The sequence below is a fragment of the Delphinapterus leucas genome, chromosome 10, assembly GCF_059928025.1.
Source record: "Delphinapterus leucas isolate spDelLeu-1000000601 "Yukka" chromosome 10, BTC_Dleu_Yukka2, whole genome shotgun sequence".
Taxonomy (NCBI): Eukaryota; Metazoa; Chordata; class Mammalia; order Artiodactyla; family Monodontidae; genus Delphinapterus; species Delphinapterus leucas.
Window position 1 is genome coordinate 68,507,403 of NC_143138.1, and position 16,423 is coordinate 68,523,825.

Consider the following 16,423-nt stretch of genomic DNA (forward strand, 5'->3'; position numbering starts at 1 on the left):
GGGTGGCCAGCAGGGACTTTGGACAGCCCACAATGGAAAATAAAAATAATAATTGGGCTTCCCTGGTGGCGCAGTGGTTGAGAGTCTGCCTGCCGATGCAGCGGACACGGGTTCGTGCCCCGGTCCGGGAAGATCCCACATGCCGCGGAGCGGCTGGGCCCGTGAGCCATGGCCGCTGACCCTGCGCTTCCGGAGCCTGTGCTCCGCAACGGGAGAGGCCACAACAATGAGAGGCCCGCGTACCGCAAAAAAAAAAAAGTAATAATAATAATTAATATATGTCAACCCCCAACTATGTGTCAGGCCCCATGCCTCCACCCTCACCCCCCACCCAGTGTGTAGTGTGTGGGTTCCATCCAGCCCTGTTCCTTGTGCTCCTTCTCTGCATCAGGTTAAGTCCCTTTATTTCGGACCAGAAAATGCCACGGCTGGGTCTCCGTCTGCTTCTCCTCGTCCTCCTCACTACGGACCCCTCCCTCCAGCTCCCTGGTCATCACCCCCAGGACCACTCCATCCTTGGTCAATCCAGCCCCACCTCCTCCGGGAAGTCCTCCGCCATGAAAAAAGCCCCGGGTGGGTCAGATCCTGCTTAAGACCCTGGTCCGGAACTCCTCGTTTCCCCTCCCTCCTCCATATCCAAGGCACCCGTTTTTGCAGCCCTATAACCCCCTGGTTACCCTAGAGGCGCTTCCCCTCCGACTCTGCCCTTTTATGCTCCACAAAGGATTCTGAAGCATAGGGTAGTTAGGGGAAGCGGCAAGGTGGTGCAGCATGAAGTCATCCGTCCCCAGCCTTGTTCTTCGTCCTCCCAGCAGGCAGTCCCCGTAAGCCCAGGTCCCACCAGCACAAACCGAGCTTAAGGAGGAGGGCCTTTACGCCCCGCCCCGCCCTTCCAACTTCTGGAGTGCCCCGAGGCACGCCTGCGCGGAGGACGCCCCGGCCCATGGCGCATGCGCAGCTGTCTATCTGTGTATATTAGGACGACTGGGTTCGCGGCCTGAGGATTCTCGCGGATAAGGGCAAGGGTTTGCTTCTACCCTTGTTTGGGTACACGCCGCCGACGCCGCCGACGCCGCCTCCGCCGAGTCTCCCGCGCAGGTGAGGGCCCCGCGCTCTGGATGCGGCGCGGCCGGGGACAACCCCCCGCGTGTCCTGCTTGCCTGCGCCCCGCTACTCCGGCCATTGGGACCCCATCCCCCACCGCTCTATTCACCCGCCGCCTCGGGGTCAACTTTCATATGCCCGATCTTCTACCTGATCGGCCCCCTCACGGCGTTCCCCGTTTAACTGACCGCTTTCGAATTCCCTTCGTAGACACCTCCCGTTATTCTCGAGCTCTCGACGCCCCGGGTAACCACAGACCTCCCCTGCCCAGGACCACCACTTTCCACCAGACCCACGGCCCTCATTTTTTAGCCCTTGTCTCTTCCCAGTTAGCCCCAGCGGCGCTTCCCCTCGTATCCCTGGCCTTCTTTATGCCCCCTCCTTTCTCAGTTCTGCCCAGTTCACGGAGCTGTAGGGGCATAACCTCGGGGAAATCCTGGCCTCAGGAACCCAGGGCCGGACTGGATGCCTTCTTGGGGTCTGGGAGTGTAGGGACCCGGAGAAGATCAGGATCCCTAAGAGTCTTCTCTGCCTTGATGGATGACAGTGGCTTCTTCCCTGGCCTCACTTCTTCACCTGGGTGGGTGCCAAGGTGTGTTATCTGCACTTCTGCACTGTGTATCTTCCTCAAGGAGCCTCTGACCTCCTAAACCTGTTCCTGACTTGTCCCTCCTGTCCCACCCCCTTGGTTATTGATCATCAGTATTTACCGTATTTGGTAAAGTAGTTTTGCAGGTGCCTTTGTATGGAGCTGGGGAATGAAGGTGATCTGGGTAGAGTGTGGTCACCACTTCTTAGTTGAGTCCCTCATCAGTGCTGTCCTTAGACATTTTTGAGTGAGACTTGTTAGTATCCCACAGTACCCTTGCTATAAATTTCAGGTGACACCTGAATCCAGTGACCTTGGAGTGGTATTTGCGTGATTATTAACAAGTGTTGGTATCACTCCTCATCTTTGTACAGGATCAGTGCACCTCCGGGACATGGAGACTGTTGTTCGCCGCTGCCCATTCTTATCCCGAGTGCCTCAGGCCTTTCTGCAGAAGGCAGGCAAATCTCTATTGTTCTATGCCCAAAACTGCCCTAAGATGATGGAAGTTGGGGCCAAGCCAGCCCCTCGGGCCCTGTCCGCTTCAGCAGTACTCTGCCAGCAGGTCAAAGAAACCCCTCCGGCCAACGAGAGTAAGTGTCCTTAGCAATGAAGTAGAGAGTGGTGATGTTTGCATTCATTACAAGACCCTGGAAGCAATTCTCACGCACAGTGCTGATGAGGGTCACGCGAGGCGGTTACTTGGTGCCAGGGTCAGTTCTCTGCACAGATTATCTCATGGAATTGTCATCCTAACCCCACAAAGTAGGCAGTTTTAGTTTTCACATCTTTAAAGGTGAAACAGTGGCCAGCATTCCACCTTGTGGATTGCATGTCAGTGTCTGTTGGAGTTTGTGAGTTGTCAGTTCCTCATTCATGTAAATGTAAAGTTGGAATCTTTACGGTAAAGTTGGAATGTAGAAGCTTGTAGCTTTTAAAGTTGTGATTTTTTTTCTTCTTTTTTTTTTTTTTCCTTGCCTTTGCTATGTTGCCTGACCTGTGCCTTTTGCCCTCAATTCCTTTCTGTGCTATGCCTTCCCAAATTCCTGGTAGTTTCTTATGCAGTCACTTATCATACCTTATCTTTTTGTCTGGCTCCAGACCACATAGGCTATTCCAGGCTAAACCATCTTCAAAGTCAACTCTACCTGTGAGTTTTTCAGTTAGGTTAGGCTACACTGAGGTATCAAGCAACCCCCAAATCTCAGGGCTTAACACATAAAGATTTCTGTCTTGTTCACGCAAGGTCCACTTTGGGTCATCAGGGCAATTCTGTTCTAAGCAGTGACCTGGGGTTCCACACTCTGGTGTCCTACAGCTTTAACTCTGAAATAGGTGGCTTCTGGGTCACTATTGCATAAGGGGAAAGTGAGAGGGTCTCAAACCAGCTCATCTTTTTAAAACTTTTCATAACAGTAAATTTCAATTATGAACAACAATAATCAATCCAGGGCCAATTTTGCTTCACTTGTGTCCCCATTCACCCCGCCTGCTCCCACTGGATTAACTTGAAACTGATTCCAGAAATTTCCTCTGTAAATATCAGTATGCACCTTTAAAAGATATGAATTATTTCTTTTTTTGCGGGCCGGGGCACACCACGTGGCATGTGGGATCCTAGTTCCTTAACCAGGGATCGAACCAGTGGAAGCGCGGATTCTTAACCACTGGACCGCCAGGGAAGTCCCTATGAGTTCTTTCTAAAAGCACCATCACAATACCATTATCACACCTAAAAAATGATGCAATTTCCTAATATCATCAAATACTCAGCCCCACCGGCTCTCGGATATTTTAGCCAGGAAGCAACACACAACATCCATTGGCCAGAACTAGTCACACGGCTCCAACTAAATGCACGGATGCTAGTTTTCTCTTTTTTTAATTATGTTTTTTACTGTGGCAAAATGCATATAACATAAAACTTACCATCTCAACCATTTTTAAGTGTACAGTGGTATTAAGTACATTCATATTGTTCTGCAGCCATCACCACCATCCAGTGTCCAGAACTCTTTTCATTGTCCCAAACTGAAACTCTGAGCCAACTAAATACTAACTCCCCATCCTCCTCCCCCAGATCCTAGCAAACATTATTCTACTTTCTCTTTATGAATTTGACTACTCTAGAAACCTCACATAAGTGGAATCATACAAAATTTGTTAAAGTAGTGATTTTTTTGACACATGTATCTTTTTTTTTTTTTTTTGGCACGGCTTGCGGGATTTTAGTTCCCCGACTAGGGATCAAACCCAAGCCCCCTGCAGTGGAAGTGCTGAGTCCTAACTACTGGACCACCAGGGAATTCCCTTAACACATGTATCTTTATTTTGTATATGAATTTTTAAATTTTGCTTTTAATAAAGACATCAGAGATTTAGTTTTGGTCTGTCTTTGCCAGGAAGGAACGAAGCTTTTCAGATACCACTTAATTCTAGGGAATAATTTACCTTACAGGCTCTGTTAGGTGTGTTCTCTGGATGTGGACTTGTAAGAAAAGAATGTTTTTTACTAGAAAGGATTTAATCCTTTCTAGGATTTCTTTTCCTCTTTACCATTGTTTAGGAGTTAGTTATGTTTTTTACCATTCTGTCCCTAGCAGTAGATTCCTCTTCTGTTCCTGGTTGAGTAAAATGTGACTTATCCACTTGATAGACTGCCATGCATCCATCACAAATGATACTCACAAACTATTTACTAGCTTATGTAGATCTTTATAACGAAAAGGGCAGAATAAACAAGCATATACAGAATAAGTACAACTTTTTCTAAATCTATACATAAGGGGTAAAGAAAGATAATATGCCAAGTTGTCTGCAATGGTTATGTTTTGAATAATAGAACTCTATTTTTCTAGACTTCCTACAATGAATACGTATTTACTGACTTTTATAGTGAGTGAAATGAACTTGAAAGCAGGTTTTTTAAAAATTTTATTTTTTCACCGCACAGCATGCAGGATCTTAGTTCCCACACCAGGGATTGAACCCCTGCCCCCTGCAGTGGAAGGGTGGAGTCCTAACAACTGAACTGCTGGGGAATTCCCCAAGGCAATTTTTTTGCTTTCCTTTATAGATTTTAATACAAACTGTATTGAGACACTGCCCAAGTTGTAGGAGAGCCTAGCCTATGACTCACAGGAGGATTCCAGAATGATGAAGAAAGACTTCTCTGGAAGGAAGATGAATGCATTTGCTCAAGGGGAGAGGGAAGTCTAGAAGCTTACCAGTCAACTGCATTAGGTCATGAACTTCTTTGAGGCATTTAGAGAAAACTGGTAGTTTATCTGTTAAGCAATGGCAAGCTTTTTTTGTCAAGAATCTGTTTAGAAAATATTAGCAGAGAAAAAAACCGTATGACCACTTCCAGTTACCTTCAAGAGTGTGTCCTCGCATGAAATATGCTGAGTGTACTTGGGATAGATTTACTGGAAATAATTCAACTCAAGAATGCTGGGCTGTCTAGAACTAGAAAATACTACTTTGGGGATTTATAACTGAGAAATACTATGGGTTTGAGAGGTAGGTGAACTGTGCCGGTTAACTCTTCACAGGAACATTGTGTCCAGTGAGGCAGATGAGAAAACAGTTGATTTAGCAGAACCTAATAAGAATAAACTTGTCTTTGGATCATGGGATAGAGTAAGTATAAGGTTTGTCTTTGAGGCAACAAGAGAAAGAAACAAGTGGGCTTCTGTGTACCGTGCAACCAGATCTGATGCTTCAGTTTTAACATTTCCCCCCTCAGAGGACAAAACTGCCAAAGCCAAGGTGCAGCAGGCTCCTGATGGATCCCAGCAGACTCCAGATGGCACGCAGCTTCCGTCTGGACACCCCTCCCTTGCCGCGAGCCAGGGCACTGCGAGCAAATGCCCTTTCCTGGCAGCCCAGATGAGCCAGGGCGGCAGCAGCGTCTTCTGCAAAGCCAGCCTAGAGCTTCAGGAGGATGTGCAGGAAATGCATGCCGTGAGGGAAGGTAAACAGATGACATGAGCCATCAGAAGAGCAAAGAGGTTCTTTGGCTCTTTCAGACCCTCAGATTTATGTGTGAACTATTATTAGGGTGGTATTTGTGTCAGCACCTTCCTGTTTTAGGGCCGAGGAAGAAGGTCATCAAGATAGAGGACTGTATGGCAAAATGTGGGAGTTCTTCTTCTGTGTGTGTGTGTAGGATATAACCAGCTTTTACAGTAATTCTTTAATTTCTGAAAATACCCCTCAGGCATAAACTATTACCAGTTGCCCTTTGTTTCTTTCCCACCATTTGGTTGGATAAAAGGTAAAAAGCAGTGTTACTGCAGTAAGTGCTAGTTTTAGGACTCCCAAGCTGTGTGTCTTAGTGGTGGTCATTGAGTGGCAACCTTAATTCCACTTGTGGCTGTATCCATGGAACACATAAGGTCCCCAGAAATTCTCCCCAGCAGAAATGATACAAGTGGCTGAAATTGTTTTCTGTGAAGAAATTAGGGTAGGGGGGGGTGTGATGGGGAAGGCAAACCAGCCAGAAAAAAAAAGCTTTGGACTTTAATGTTCCTCAAAGCTGACTGGTAGCTCTGAAAAAAAACCAAACAGTAACTAAAGAAGAAGAAAAGCTTCATACACTCAGTTACATCTCACTTTCGTTATGATGGGCTATTTTTGTGAACTAGGCAGTAAGCCATTTTTAACAGTATGTCTGGAAGGTATTGTAGACTCAGAATAGAACATTGGTCCCCTTTGCCTCTTGCTACTTTTGTTACAGAGGTTGCCCAAACCTCAGTGAATCCCAGTGTGATTAGTGTGAAGACCGATGGAGGGGAGCTGAGTGGCTTGCTGAAGAACTTTCAGGACATCATGCGAAAGCAACGACCAGAAGGAGTGTCCCACCTTCTTCAAGATAATTTGCCAAAATGTGAGTCTTCTTGTTATTTGCCTGATGCAGGAGAGTTTATAACTTAAACATACATCAGATTAAACGTATAATTGCATGGTGAGTTGTGGATTAAAAGCCATGTCTCTTGCTTGATGCAAGTAGATGCTCTTGGCTATAGTGAATGCCAGTCCTATTGATAGCCTGCCTCATCTCTCTTAATACCTACTGTCTGCTCACGGGGTCAGACATTGTCATTTGAGACATACACAGACTCAAGATAGGGATGTCAAGGAACTTGCCCAGATGAGTACTTAGTACTTAGTACGTTAGTTTGTCCAGAATCTCCTTGCTCCTGAATGGCCAAGCTGGGATTGGAACCTAGGTCTTACGCCAAAGCCTAGATGTGCTTTTTAACCGTCAAACTGTACCATCTTTTGTTCGGTTTTTAGCTGTTTCCACTTTTCAGTATGATCATTTCTTTGAGAAGAAAATTGATGAGAAAAAAAATGACCATACCTATCGAGTTTTCAAAACTGTGAACCGGAGGGCACAGTTCTTCCCCATGGCAGATGACTACTCAGACTCTCTCGTCACCAAAAAGCAGGTGTCCGTCTGGTGTAGCAATGACTACCTAGGAATGAGTTGCCACCCACGGGTGTGTGGAGCCGTCATGTAAGTAGCCTTCAGTTTTCAGATGTCACTGGCACGTCACTGGCATGACTTAGCAAGACACTGATGATTTATAGAAATTGGATCTTTTATGGGGGGGGTATTCAGCAGCTGAAAGTGTGCCATAGCAAAATGCTCTTCTTAGCCTTTAAAAATATGTACAGGTTACTTTTAGAGAAACTCTAATGTGTAAGTAGTTGGTGGAGCCCCTTTGTGAGAGTTTTTTCTGGGCTCATTGACTACACATGTCCACTTACTACCCCTCCACAGGCAAGTCTTGCACAGAGGCTTCCTGGCTTGTGGTTGTGGGTGGAGAAATACAAATCGAGCAGCACTGGATGGTAGAGGGACTGCCCTGGTGGTACAGTGGTTAGGACTCCACGCTCCCAGTGCAGGGGGCCCGGGTTCAGTCCCTGGTCAGGGAACTAGATCCCACATGCATGCTGCAACTAGGGAACTAGATCCCACATGCATGCTGTAACTAAGAGTTCACACATGACAACTAAGGAGGCTGCTTGCTGCAACTAAGACCCAGTGCAACCAAATAAATAAATATTAAAAAAAAAAAAAAAAAGGGCTGGTAGAGCCTGTCGTTCATGTCCTTCAGGAGGTTTGCCATGGCTAGGAACACTTGAGAGAGTTGCTGGTCAAACTCTCCAAGGAGGCTTGCTAGAGAGAGCCCAGTCTGAGGTTTAGTAATAGAGATAGCCTAACATTATGGGACTGGTTCACAAAGAGTTTAGGTAACCACCATTCAAGATGTCCCTCTAGAGCCTGAGGTCATGTTATTGGAGAAAAAGATGTTTGTCAGAGAAAAGAAATCTCAGTAAGTTAACTAAAACTCAACTAAGATTGTTAACACTTGCTCTTGATGTTCCCTAGAGGCCTCATCACCCTGGTGTTGAGACCTTCTCCCGCCCAGTCTAGAGATGAAGTGGGTTGAAACTTGTGTGAACTTCTGGTTCACAGGGAGAGAGGTGCTACATCAACATCAGTTTCAGTCTCCTGGATCCTGGAGGGAGGAATGTTCGCATCGTATTCAGAACCATGAGATTTATTTTCTGTCTGCTCTTTTTTTTTTTTAAAAGGGACACTTTGAAACAGCATGGTACTGGAGCAGGGGGTACTAGAAATATTTCTGGAACTAGTAAATTCCACGTGGACCTGGAGCAGGAGCTGGCTGACCTCCACGGGAAAGATGCAGCACTCCTGTTTTCCTCGTGCTTTGTGGCCAACGACTCGACCCTCTTCACTCTGGCTAAGATGATGCCAGGTAGGAAGCTGTCGTGGGCGCCTTAGAGTTTTCTGGCTTTCTTAGTAGTAACAGGAATATTGACAACAAAGAAAGCTTACCAGAACCACTCAAGAGTTATGATAGTAACTGGGAGCATTTGTTCTTGAACTGAGCATAAAGTGTTAACTGTGTATTATAAATGCCAGTAGAACATGATAACGATAAAGAATCAGATTTGCAGGGCTTGTCTTTAAGCTAATTGCTTCCAGTGTGCTTTGTACTCTAAGAAAATCCTTTGGAGAATTCTCTTAATTATGTGTAGTTATCTTTCTTTCTAAAAAAAAAAAATTAATTTATTTTTGGCTGCATTGGGTCTTCGTTGCTGCGCACGGGCTTCTCGTTGTGGTGGCTTCTCTTATGGTGGAGCATGGGCTCTAGGCGCACGGGCTTCAGTAGTTGTGGCTCGCTGGCTTCAGTAGTCATGGCACGTGGGCTCAGTAGTTGTGGCAATGCAGGCTCTAGAGCACAGGCTCAGTAGTTGTGGCACACGGGCTTAGCTGCTCCGCAGCATGTAGGATCTTCCCAAACCAGGGATCGAACCCGTGTCCCCTGCAATGGCAAGCCCTGTAGTTATCTTCCATTGAGTTTGGAGTGAGACAGCCAGATTTAAAAGCAGATTAGTTGCATGCCACTGGGTTATTTTATACCTATGGGCCTTCTCAGAGGAGAAGCACTAGTTAGTTATTTTTCCAGGAAGAAACTGCCACACAGGGTCTTTTTCCTACTGGGCAAAGCAACATTTTCAGGTCAAAGTCTGTTGTCCTTGACTGTCGAGGAAATAATTTGTCTTTGGTGCAGATGGCAATAAATAGCATTTTTGTGTTGCTAGGCTGTGAGATTTACTCTGATTCTGGGAACCATGCCTCCATGATCCAAGGGATTTGGAACAGCCGAGTGCCGAAGTACATCTACCGCCACAATGATGTCGACCACCTCCGAGAACTGCTGCAGAGGTCTGACCCTGCCGTCCCCAAGATTGTCGCATTTGAAACTGTCCACTCAATGGACGGTAAGTCTAGTTAGAGGCCAATCTGGAATCTTAAATGAAAACAAGGCCTGAACTTCTTAAAAGTGTGATATTTATTTCATTTTTGTAGTTTCTTTTCACTTTGCCAGGATTTTGTAGTTGCGGGACACTGTATAGATTGGGATGAATGTAGATATTCTACTCTGGCTTTTACTAGTCTCCAAACCCCAAGGTAATCCAGAAACTGGGGGAAGTTAATTGGTTTCCCCAATGTTAAAAATATCTTAGAACATACGTTGTTGTGTTGTAACTCTTACCAAAACAGAAATTTGTGAAATAGCAAGCACTTCAACGTGGTCTGTGGTCTCTCCTAGGGGCAGTGTGCCCCCTGGAAGAGCTGTGTGACGTGGCCCATGAGTTTGGAGCAATCACCTTTGTGGATGAGGTCCATGCGGTTGGGCTGTACGGGGCTCAAGGAGGAGGGATTGGCGATCGGGATGGAGTTATGCCAAAAATGGACATCATTTCTGGAACACTTGGTATGTACACTCTGCATAGTCTGTAATCTGCACTAAAATTACATTCTTTTAACAAGGCCAAGGACTACTGGTCTAACAGGTCAGGTGAGGAGATGGTCTGATAGCATCTAAAGCCTGGGTCACTTTTTTGAGTGAGTTTTTCTTTCCTCAGTGAGTGGTGGCACAGCTTATCAGAATCCCTTGAGTCATGGCATGGCCCCCAGAATCAAAGTAAATCTCACAGCCTAACATGATAGAAGTACCATTTGTTGCCATCTGAGCTCATTCCAAATAGTTGTAGCTTTAGGTATACGCCGTGGCAACAGCCTTTACTCTCTGTGCGTCAGATTTTTCCCTTATATTAAAAAAAAATAAAAAAGAAGAATTTTAGTGCTTTTCTCCTAGAGCTGCAGGTAAGGCATTGTGCTGTGAAGCACTGAGCTCTGTGCCTACCGGGTGGGAACATTCCAGTTCACCTGGCTACTTTGTATTTCCTCTGCTCCTCCCAATAGAGAGGCCGTGTCTCTTGGAGCAACTCCAGACTCTTCCAGACTCCATAGCCATGCTGCCTGCTGGGTGTAAATCTTGCATGCTTAATAACTCACTAGCTGTGTGACCTTGGGTTTGTGGTTAACTTCTCTGTGCCTCAGTTTCCTCATCAATATGATGGAGGTAACAATAGAACCCACCTCAGCTTGGAGAAGATAAATAAACTGTATACAAACAATTACTCTAGACATTCTTTTGTCTATGAGGTAAAAATGTAAACTGTACAAATTTTTTTTTTTTTTTTGGCTGCATTGGGTCTTTGTTGCTGCACACAGGCTTTCTCTAGTTGCGGCGAGCGGGGTCTACTCTTCATTGCGGTGGGCATGCTTCTCATTGAGGTGGCTTCTCTTGTTGCAGAGCACGGGCTCTAGGCACATGGGCTTCAGTAGTTGTGGCACGAGGGCTCAGTAGTTGTGGCGTGCAGGCTCAGTAGTTGTGGCACACGGGCTTAGTTGCTCCACAGCATGTGGGATCTTCCCAGACCAGGGCTCGAACCCGTGTCCCCTGCATTGGCAGGCGGATTCTTAACCATTGCACCACCAGGCAAGTCCAACTGTACAAATCTGAGGATTTCAAAAGCTACTAAGGCAGCTGGAGACCACGTAGTGGTTAGCTAAAGTGCCACTTTACAGCCTGCAGTTGGTAAAGGAAGGGCAGGGAAAAAAGAGCGTCCTTCAGCACTATGAAGGGGCGTGAGAACGTCGTGCAGACCAGTAGAGCCTGGGGCCTCGCAGGGCAGAGCCTTGCCAAGAGGAAAGCTCTTGTTCATGTGTCCTAATTCCAGCAGCCCTTTTCTTGTAAAGAGCTCTTATGACGTGGGCTCTTTGAAGGTATGGTCACTGTGAGATGAAAAGGGCTGGAGAGAGAGATTTTCCACTGTCAGAGATTATACCAACCCAGCAGTGCGCGGGGCTCAAGCAAGACTGTTAATTACAGAACATAATGTTAAGATCGAGGAGGACTCTTCTGGAGTCATTAATCCTGAAACCCGAGATACTGATTATACAAGGGGACTTAACAAGAATTGAAAAATGAGGCCGGCCCTAAATCAACCCTAACAGGGTCTGAGTTTTCATATTTATCCAGCAAACACTCCTTGTCAGAGTTTTGTGGTTACTTAAGTAGAAATTAATACCAGCCCTGCCAAAACAGTTAATGTCTTAGCTGGGTGACATTCCGGCCTCAAGGGTAATTCTCACAGTGAGCCCCCCGCTCAGACCCTGCCCTGGAGCAGGCGCCATGCAGAGCGAGGGGGAATGCAGCCAGCCTGGGTGGGAAGGGAGGTGGCACGTGGGGCTCAGGCAGGCTGTGATCAGTCGCCAGTGCCAGGCCTGGTCTGGAGACCTGTGCTTTGATCCTGGTCAGACACCAGCTTGGTCTTGTGACTTTGGTCAAGACGCTTTCATAACGTTCTCAGCTTTTTCCCGTTTGGAAATGGGCTTGATTTGAGTCTTAGGGCAAATAAAGATGAGGAAGAGAAGAGTGAATGCTCTGAGGCTCTGCAGCACCTGGCTGTGCACACTTAGGGCAGTTGCTGTAATAAATGAGCCTGTCTCCTCCCAGGCAAAGCCTTTGGCTGTGTTGGAGGGTACATCGCCAGTACGAGTTCCCTGATCGACACCATCCGGTCCTATGCGGCGGGCTTCATCTTCACCACCTCCCTGCCGCCCATGCTGCTGGCTGGAGCGCTGGAGTCTGTGCGGATCCTGAAGAGCACCGAGGGCCGGGTGCTTCGGCGCCAACACCAGCGCAACGTCAAGCTCATGAGGCAGATGCTAATGGACGCCAGCCTCCCAGTCGTCCACTGCCCCAGTCACATCATCCCCGTCCGGGTAATGAGTGGCCTGTGATTGGACTCGCTGGGGGCCGGGGCTCCGCACTCGATGGGAGATGTCCTGGTTCATGCCTTCCTGAAGTTGGGCTGCGGCGGGGTGACTGCCAGGGCGAGGGACTGTAGCCAGTGGCCCTCTGCCGTGTTTCTGCCTTTGGTTGACTTCACAATGAGAATGAAGCCTTTGAACCCAGCAGGCTGGAGCAGAGGTTCCTCCTCCAGAGCACTAGCCTTGACAGGGTAAACACAGAGCTTGTATCTGGAAAGCTCCGGAAGCCTGAGCTTGGCTAGCTTTGAAGTATGGCTTTCTATTCATTTAATTTTGAAATGGGTCTTGCTTTGCCTGCTACAAAGGGTAGCCCTGTTGGTGTCACAGTTGAATTCATCTGAGTAGTGGAGCTCGTATAAAAGCTGCCTTATCCCCAGGATGCACACGTCCAACTACCGTCATACTGGGGTCACAGAAGCTCCCGTTTCCCCCATTCGGAGTCTGGGCGGGAGATCAGTGTGAAATTTACTTCTAATATGGTTTCAGTTCTCTGGTCTGTAGTGAACAACACTGGACCCTTTAAGTCGCAGGTGTCTGGGCAGCGCTTTACCTCTGTGCCAGCCTTGCATACGTGGCTCCAGCCTGAGCCACGTGGGCACGCGTGTCACTGGTCTGCTAAGAGGTGGTCCATCCGGTTCTGGTCTTACCTTCTGTCATCATCAAACTTAGGTTGCAGACGCTGCTAAAAACACGGAGGTCTGTAATGAGCTCATGAGCAGACATAACATCTACGTCCAAGCGATCAATTACCCCACCGTGCGCCGGGGGGAGGAGCTGCTGCGCATCGCCCCCACGCCCCACCACACGCCACAGATGATGAACTACTTCGTGGGTGAGTAGCCGGGGAGCCGCCAGCGCCTCATGGGAGAGTGGCATGAAGCTGTCTTTTCAGTGTCTATAAATGAAGCCATTCAGAGTCATTCAGATTTGTCTCTTCTTTTTCCAAGTAATTCAGAATGTTCTCAGATGGTATAAAACTGTAAAAGACACTTAGTCGTTTGTGTTCACTTCAGGAGGGTGCAGTCATTTGGGAAGTGCTGAGGGAGGCTGCTAATCCACTCACTGTTCCCATGCCCCTGTCTGTGTGACTCAAGGATGCCTGGTCACGGCTGTTGCAGGAGAGATGCCTCTGAAGGCCTAAGTCTGCCCAGGCCTCCAGAGCTCAGCTCTGTACTTCTCTCTGTTCTCTGAACCAACTCCACACAAACCCCTTCTGATGAGAGTCATTGTTCAGCATTTTATATTCTCATAGTTCTGTAGAAGCCAGTCCTTCACCCCCCCCGCATCCACCTAAAGGCAGAGACCAACGGGCTGCTCCTGGTTGCTCTGCCTCAAAGGTGCGTTCTCCTCCTGAGCCGCCACCCCTGTCCGAGGTGTTTCCCCTGCCTGGAGCCTTTAGGGCTGCTCTGCTAGGAGTGCTCAGCCCGACACAGTGGAGCCATGTGGGAACAACTTCTTTCCTGAAGGCATGTAAAGGAAAGCCAGAGTTGGGTTTTGTTTCTCTCTTTTTTTTTTATAACAGCCTATTAAGATGGAATTCACATACCGCAAGTTCCACCCTTTCAACGTATGAAGTTCAGTGGTTTTTAGGTAATGTGGTGCAACTGTCACCACTCTGATTCCAGAACATTTTCATCACCTCACAGAGAAACTGCACACCCCTTAGCAGCCCCTCCCCATCCCCAGCCCCCGTCAGCCATCGGCCCTGATCCACTTTCTGCCTATACATTTTATGTAAGTGGAATAGTACAATATATGGCCCTTTATGCCTGGCTTCTTTCACAGCACAGTGCTTTCAAGGTTCAGCCATGTTGTAGCATGAATCAGCACTTCATTTCTTTTTATTACCAAATAATCCTCCTTGGCACAGATCTACCACATTTTGTTTATCCATCAATTGACGGATGTTTGGGTTATTTCCACTTTTTGACTATTACGAAAATAATGCTGCTGTGAACATTTGTGTGCAAGTTTTTGTTGGGGGCATGTGTTTCCATTTGTCTTGGGTATGTACTGCCTTTAATTTTTAAAAACTGTTCCTCCTCACAGAGAATCTGCTGGCCACGTGGAAGCGAGTTGGGCTGGAACTCAAGCCACATTCCTCAGCCGAGTGCAACTTCTGCAGGAGGCCGCTGCATTTTGAAGTGATGAGCGAAAGAGAAAAATCCTACTTCTTTGGTATGAGCAAGTTGGTGTCTGCTCAGGCCTGAGTGTGTCGCGCCCTCAATTACTCCACCTAACCCCAGGCCACATTGTATCCAGGTAGTCAGTTCTCCAGAGTTGTCTTTGTATGTGAATTAAATTATATTAAATTTTAATCTGTAGTAAACGTGTAGTCCTGAAAATAAATTCTTGTCTAAATCATGGGTCCTCTTTTCATTGGCTCCTGAATCAAAAAATCATTCATCCCTTTAAACTTGGTCTGTATTGTTGAGATGTATGAAGTATATAAAAACATCCTGGTCCTCCGGTAGTGGCTCCAGACCCTGCTGGGATAGCAGGACCTCCCAGTCCGCAGGAAGCTAGCATGTCTTTAATGCGAGCCAGGTGGTGGCGCAGCTGCGCCCCAGCCTGAGCAGTTCTGAGAGCAGTCACCACAGGGCACCACACGGCGGCTGTTTCACTCCGAGCCTCTCCCCACACCTTACGCGCAGACCGCGCTGCAGCGGCTTCTCCCTTTCCGCTTTCCCTTCCCAGCCACTGCCTCCCTCTCACACTTCCCTGTGAAAGTTGGGCAGTCGGGCTTGTCTGTCACCAGCAGGTCCTCCAGCACCAGCTGCACCTGTGATCGCGCCCCTCCCCTCAAAGTGGAGGCGTTTGTGTTCCTTCCCCTGACTCATGCCCCTCGTGTTCCGGGTCCCCTGGCTTCTCGTGCATTCCTGCAACTATCTCTTGCCTTCTCCCCATTGGCCTGCAGCAGGCTCTCCCTCAGTCTTGACCCCCAGCTAGCTGCTGCCTCCGTCCTGCCCCTTTTCTGTTTAGCCCTCCCCACTTGGTCCTTCAGCCTGTTCCTTGTGGAGGCCGCTCTTTTCTTGCCACATCTTGCTGCTTCTTGCCAAATCCAGTGGCCTCCTGTTTTCCTTTCATTGGATCTCCCAGTAGTGTTTGAGGTGGTTGTCCTTGGCCTTTTTACAGCTTCCTCTAAGCTTCCGTGCCACTGACCTCTCCTGATTGCCCTCCTCCTTCCTGAACTGGTCCTTTTCTGAACATTGAGGACCCCCTGGGTTCATCTCTAACTGCATGTAACCCTTCCCCTCCCTGCACAGGATCTCCCCCAGCCCTGGGGGAGACTGGGTTTCCAGTTCCAGCTGTATGTCACTGAGGGCCAGCAAACAAGCACCTGAACCACGCAGCTCCTGAGGGCGCCCTGGGTCTGCCCACTCCTCCCCTTCCTGCCTTTCTCCTCATCTTCCCACATCTACCCAGTTACTGCCGCCTCTCATGTGGAAAACAACTCTGTCTTGCCCACGCATGACACTGTTAGCAAGTCGTGTACGTCTTACCTCAAAGATACACCTCAGGCCAGGCCACTTCCTGTCACCTCCCACTGCTATCATCCTGCTCATGCCACCATCATCCTGGCACCCGCCCCAGCCTCTACCCCACACAGCAGCCTGAGAGAGCTTTTTAAAAAAAATGGAGTTCCGTGGCGGTCCAGTGGTTAGGACTTGGCGCTTACAGTGACGGAGCCCGGGTTTGATCCCTGGTTGGGGAACTAGGATCCCGTGCAGTGCAGCCTAAAAAACATATATATCACATCCTGTCCCTCCTCTGTAGAAAATTTTTCTGGGTCTTCGAATTGCACTCATTAAATTCTAGATTGTCACACAGACTGATGACATTCTCTGGGATCAGGATCCCATCCAGCTCTGCAGCCTCATCTCCCATCCCACCCCAGTCTGTTCACTCTGCCTCACGTGTGGAAGCATACTCCTGGGCCTCAAATACCCACGGACGTTCTCACCAGCTTCCAGACCTCAGTGTTGTTAGCCATTGTTTCT

General features: G+C 48.0%; 1 protein-coding gene across 3 annotated transcripts; it reads left to right on the forward strand.

Annotated features, from left to right (window-relative positions):
• The first annotated feature begins 943 nt into the window (after window positions 1-943).
• On the forward strand, window positions 944-14,786 carry ALAS1 (5'-aminolevulinate synthase 1). 3 transcript variants are annotated; one of them, XM_089919429.1, is made up of 12 exons: window positions 944-1,098; window positions 1,495-1,696; window positions 2,068-2,286; window positions 5,442-5,669; window positions 6,435-6,584; window positions 6,995-7,217; window positions 8,303-8,487; window positions 9,338-9,517; window positions 9,850-10,014; window positions 12,106-12,374; window positions 13,092-13,254; window positions 14,472-14,786. In XM_089919429.1, exons 2-12 carry the CDS (start codon window positions 1,645-1,647, stop codon window positions 14,630-14,632), a joined length of 1,995 nt encoding a protein of 664 aa, XP_089775555.1. In that variant the 5' UTR covers window positions 944-1,098; window positions 1,495-1,644; the 3' UTR covers window positions 14,633-14,786. The 3 variants fall into 3 exon arrangements, with proteins under 3 accessions (XP_089775555.1, XP_022428660.1, XP_089775556.1); XM_022572952.2 differs by lacking the exon at window positions 1,495-1,696 and having other exon boundaries at window positions 945-1,098; XM_089919430.1 differs by lacking the exons at window positions 1,495-1,696; window positions 2,068-2,286 and having other exon boundaries at window positions 945-1,098.
• The last annotated feature ends 1,637 nt before the right edge of the window (window positions 14,787-16,423 follow it).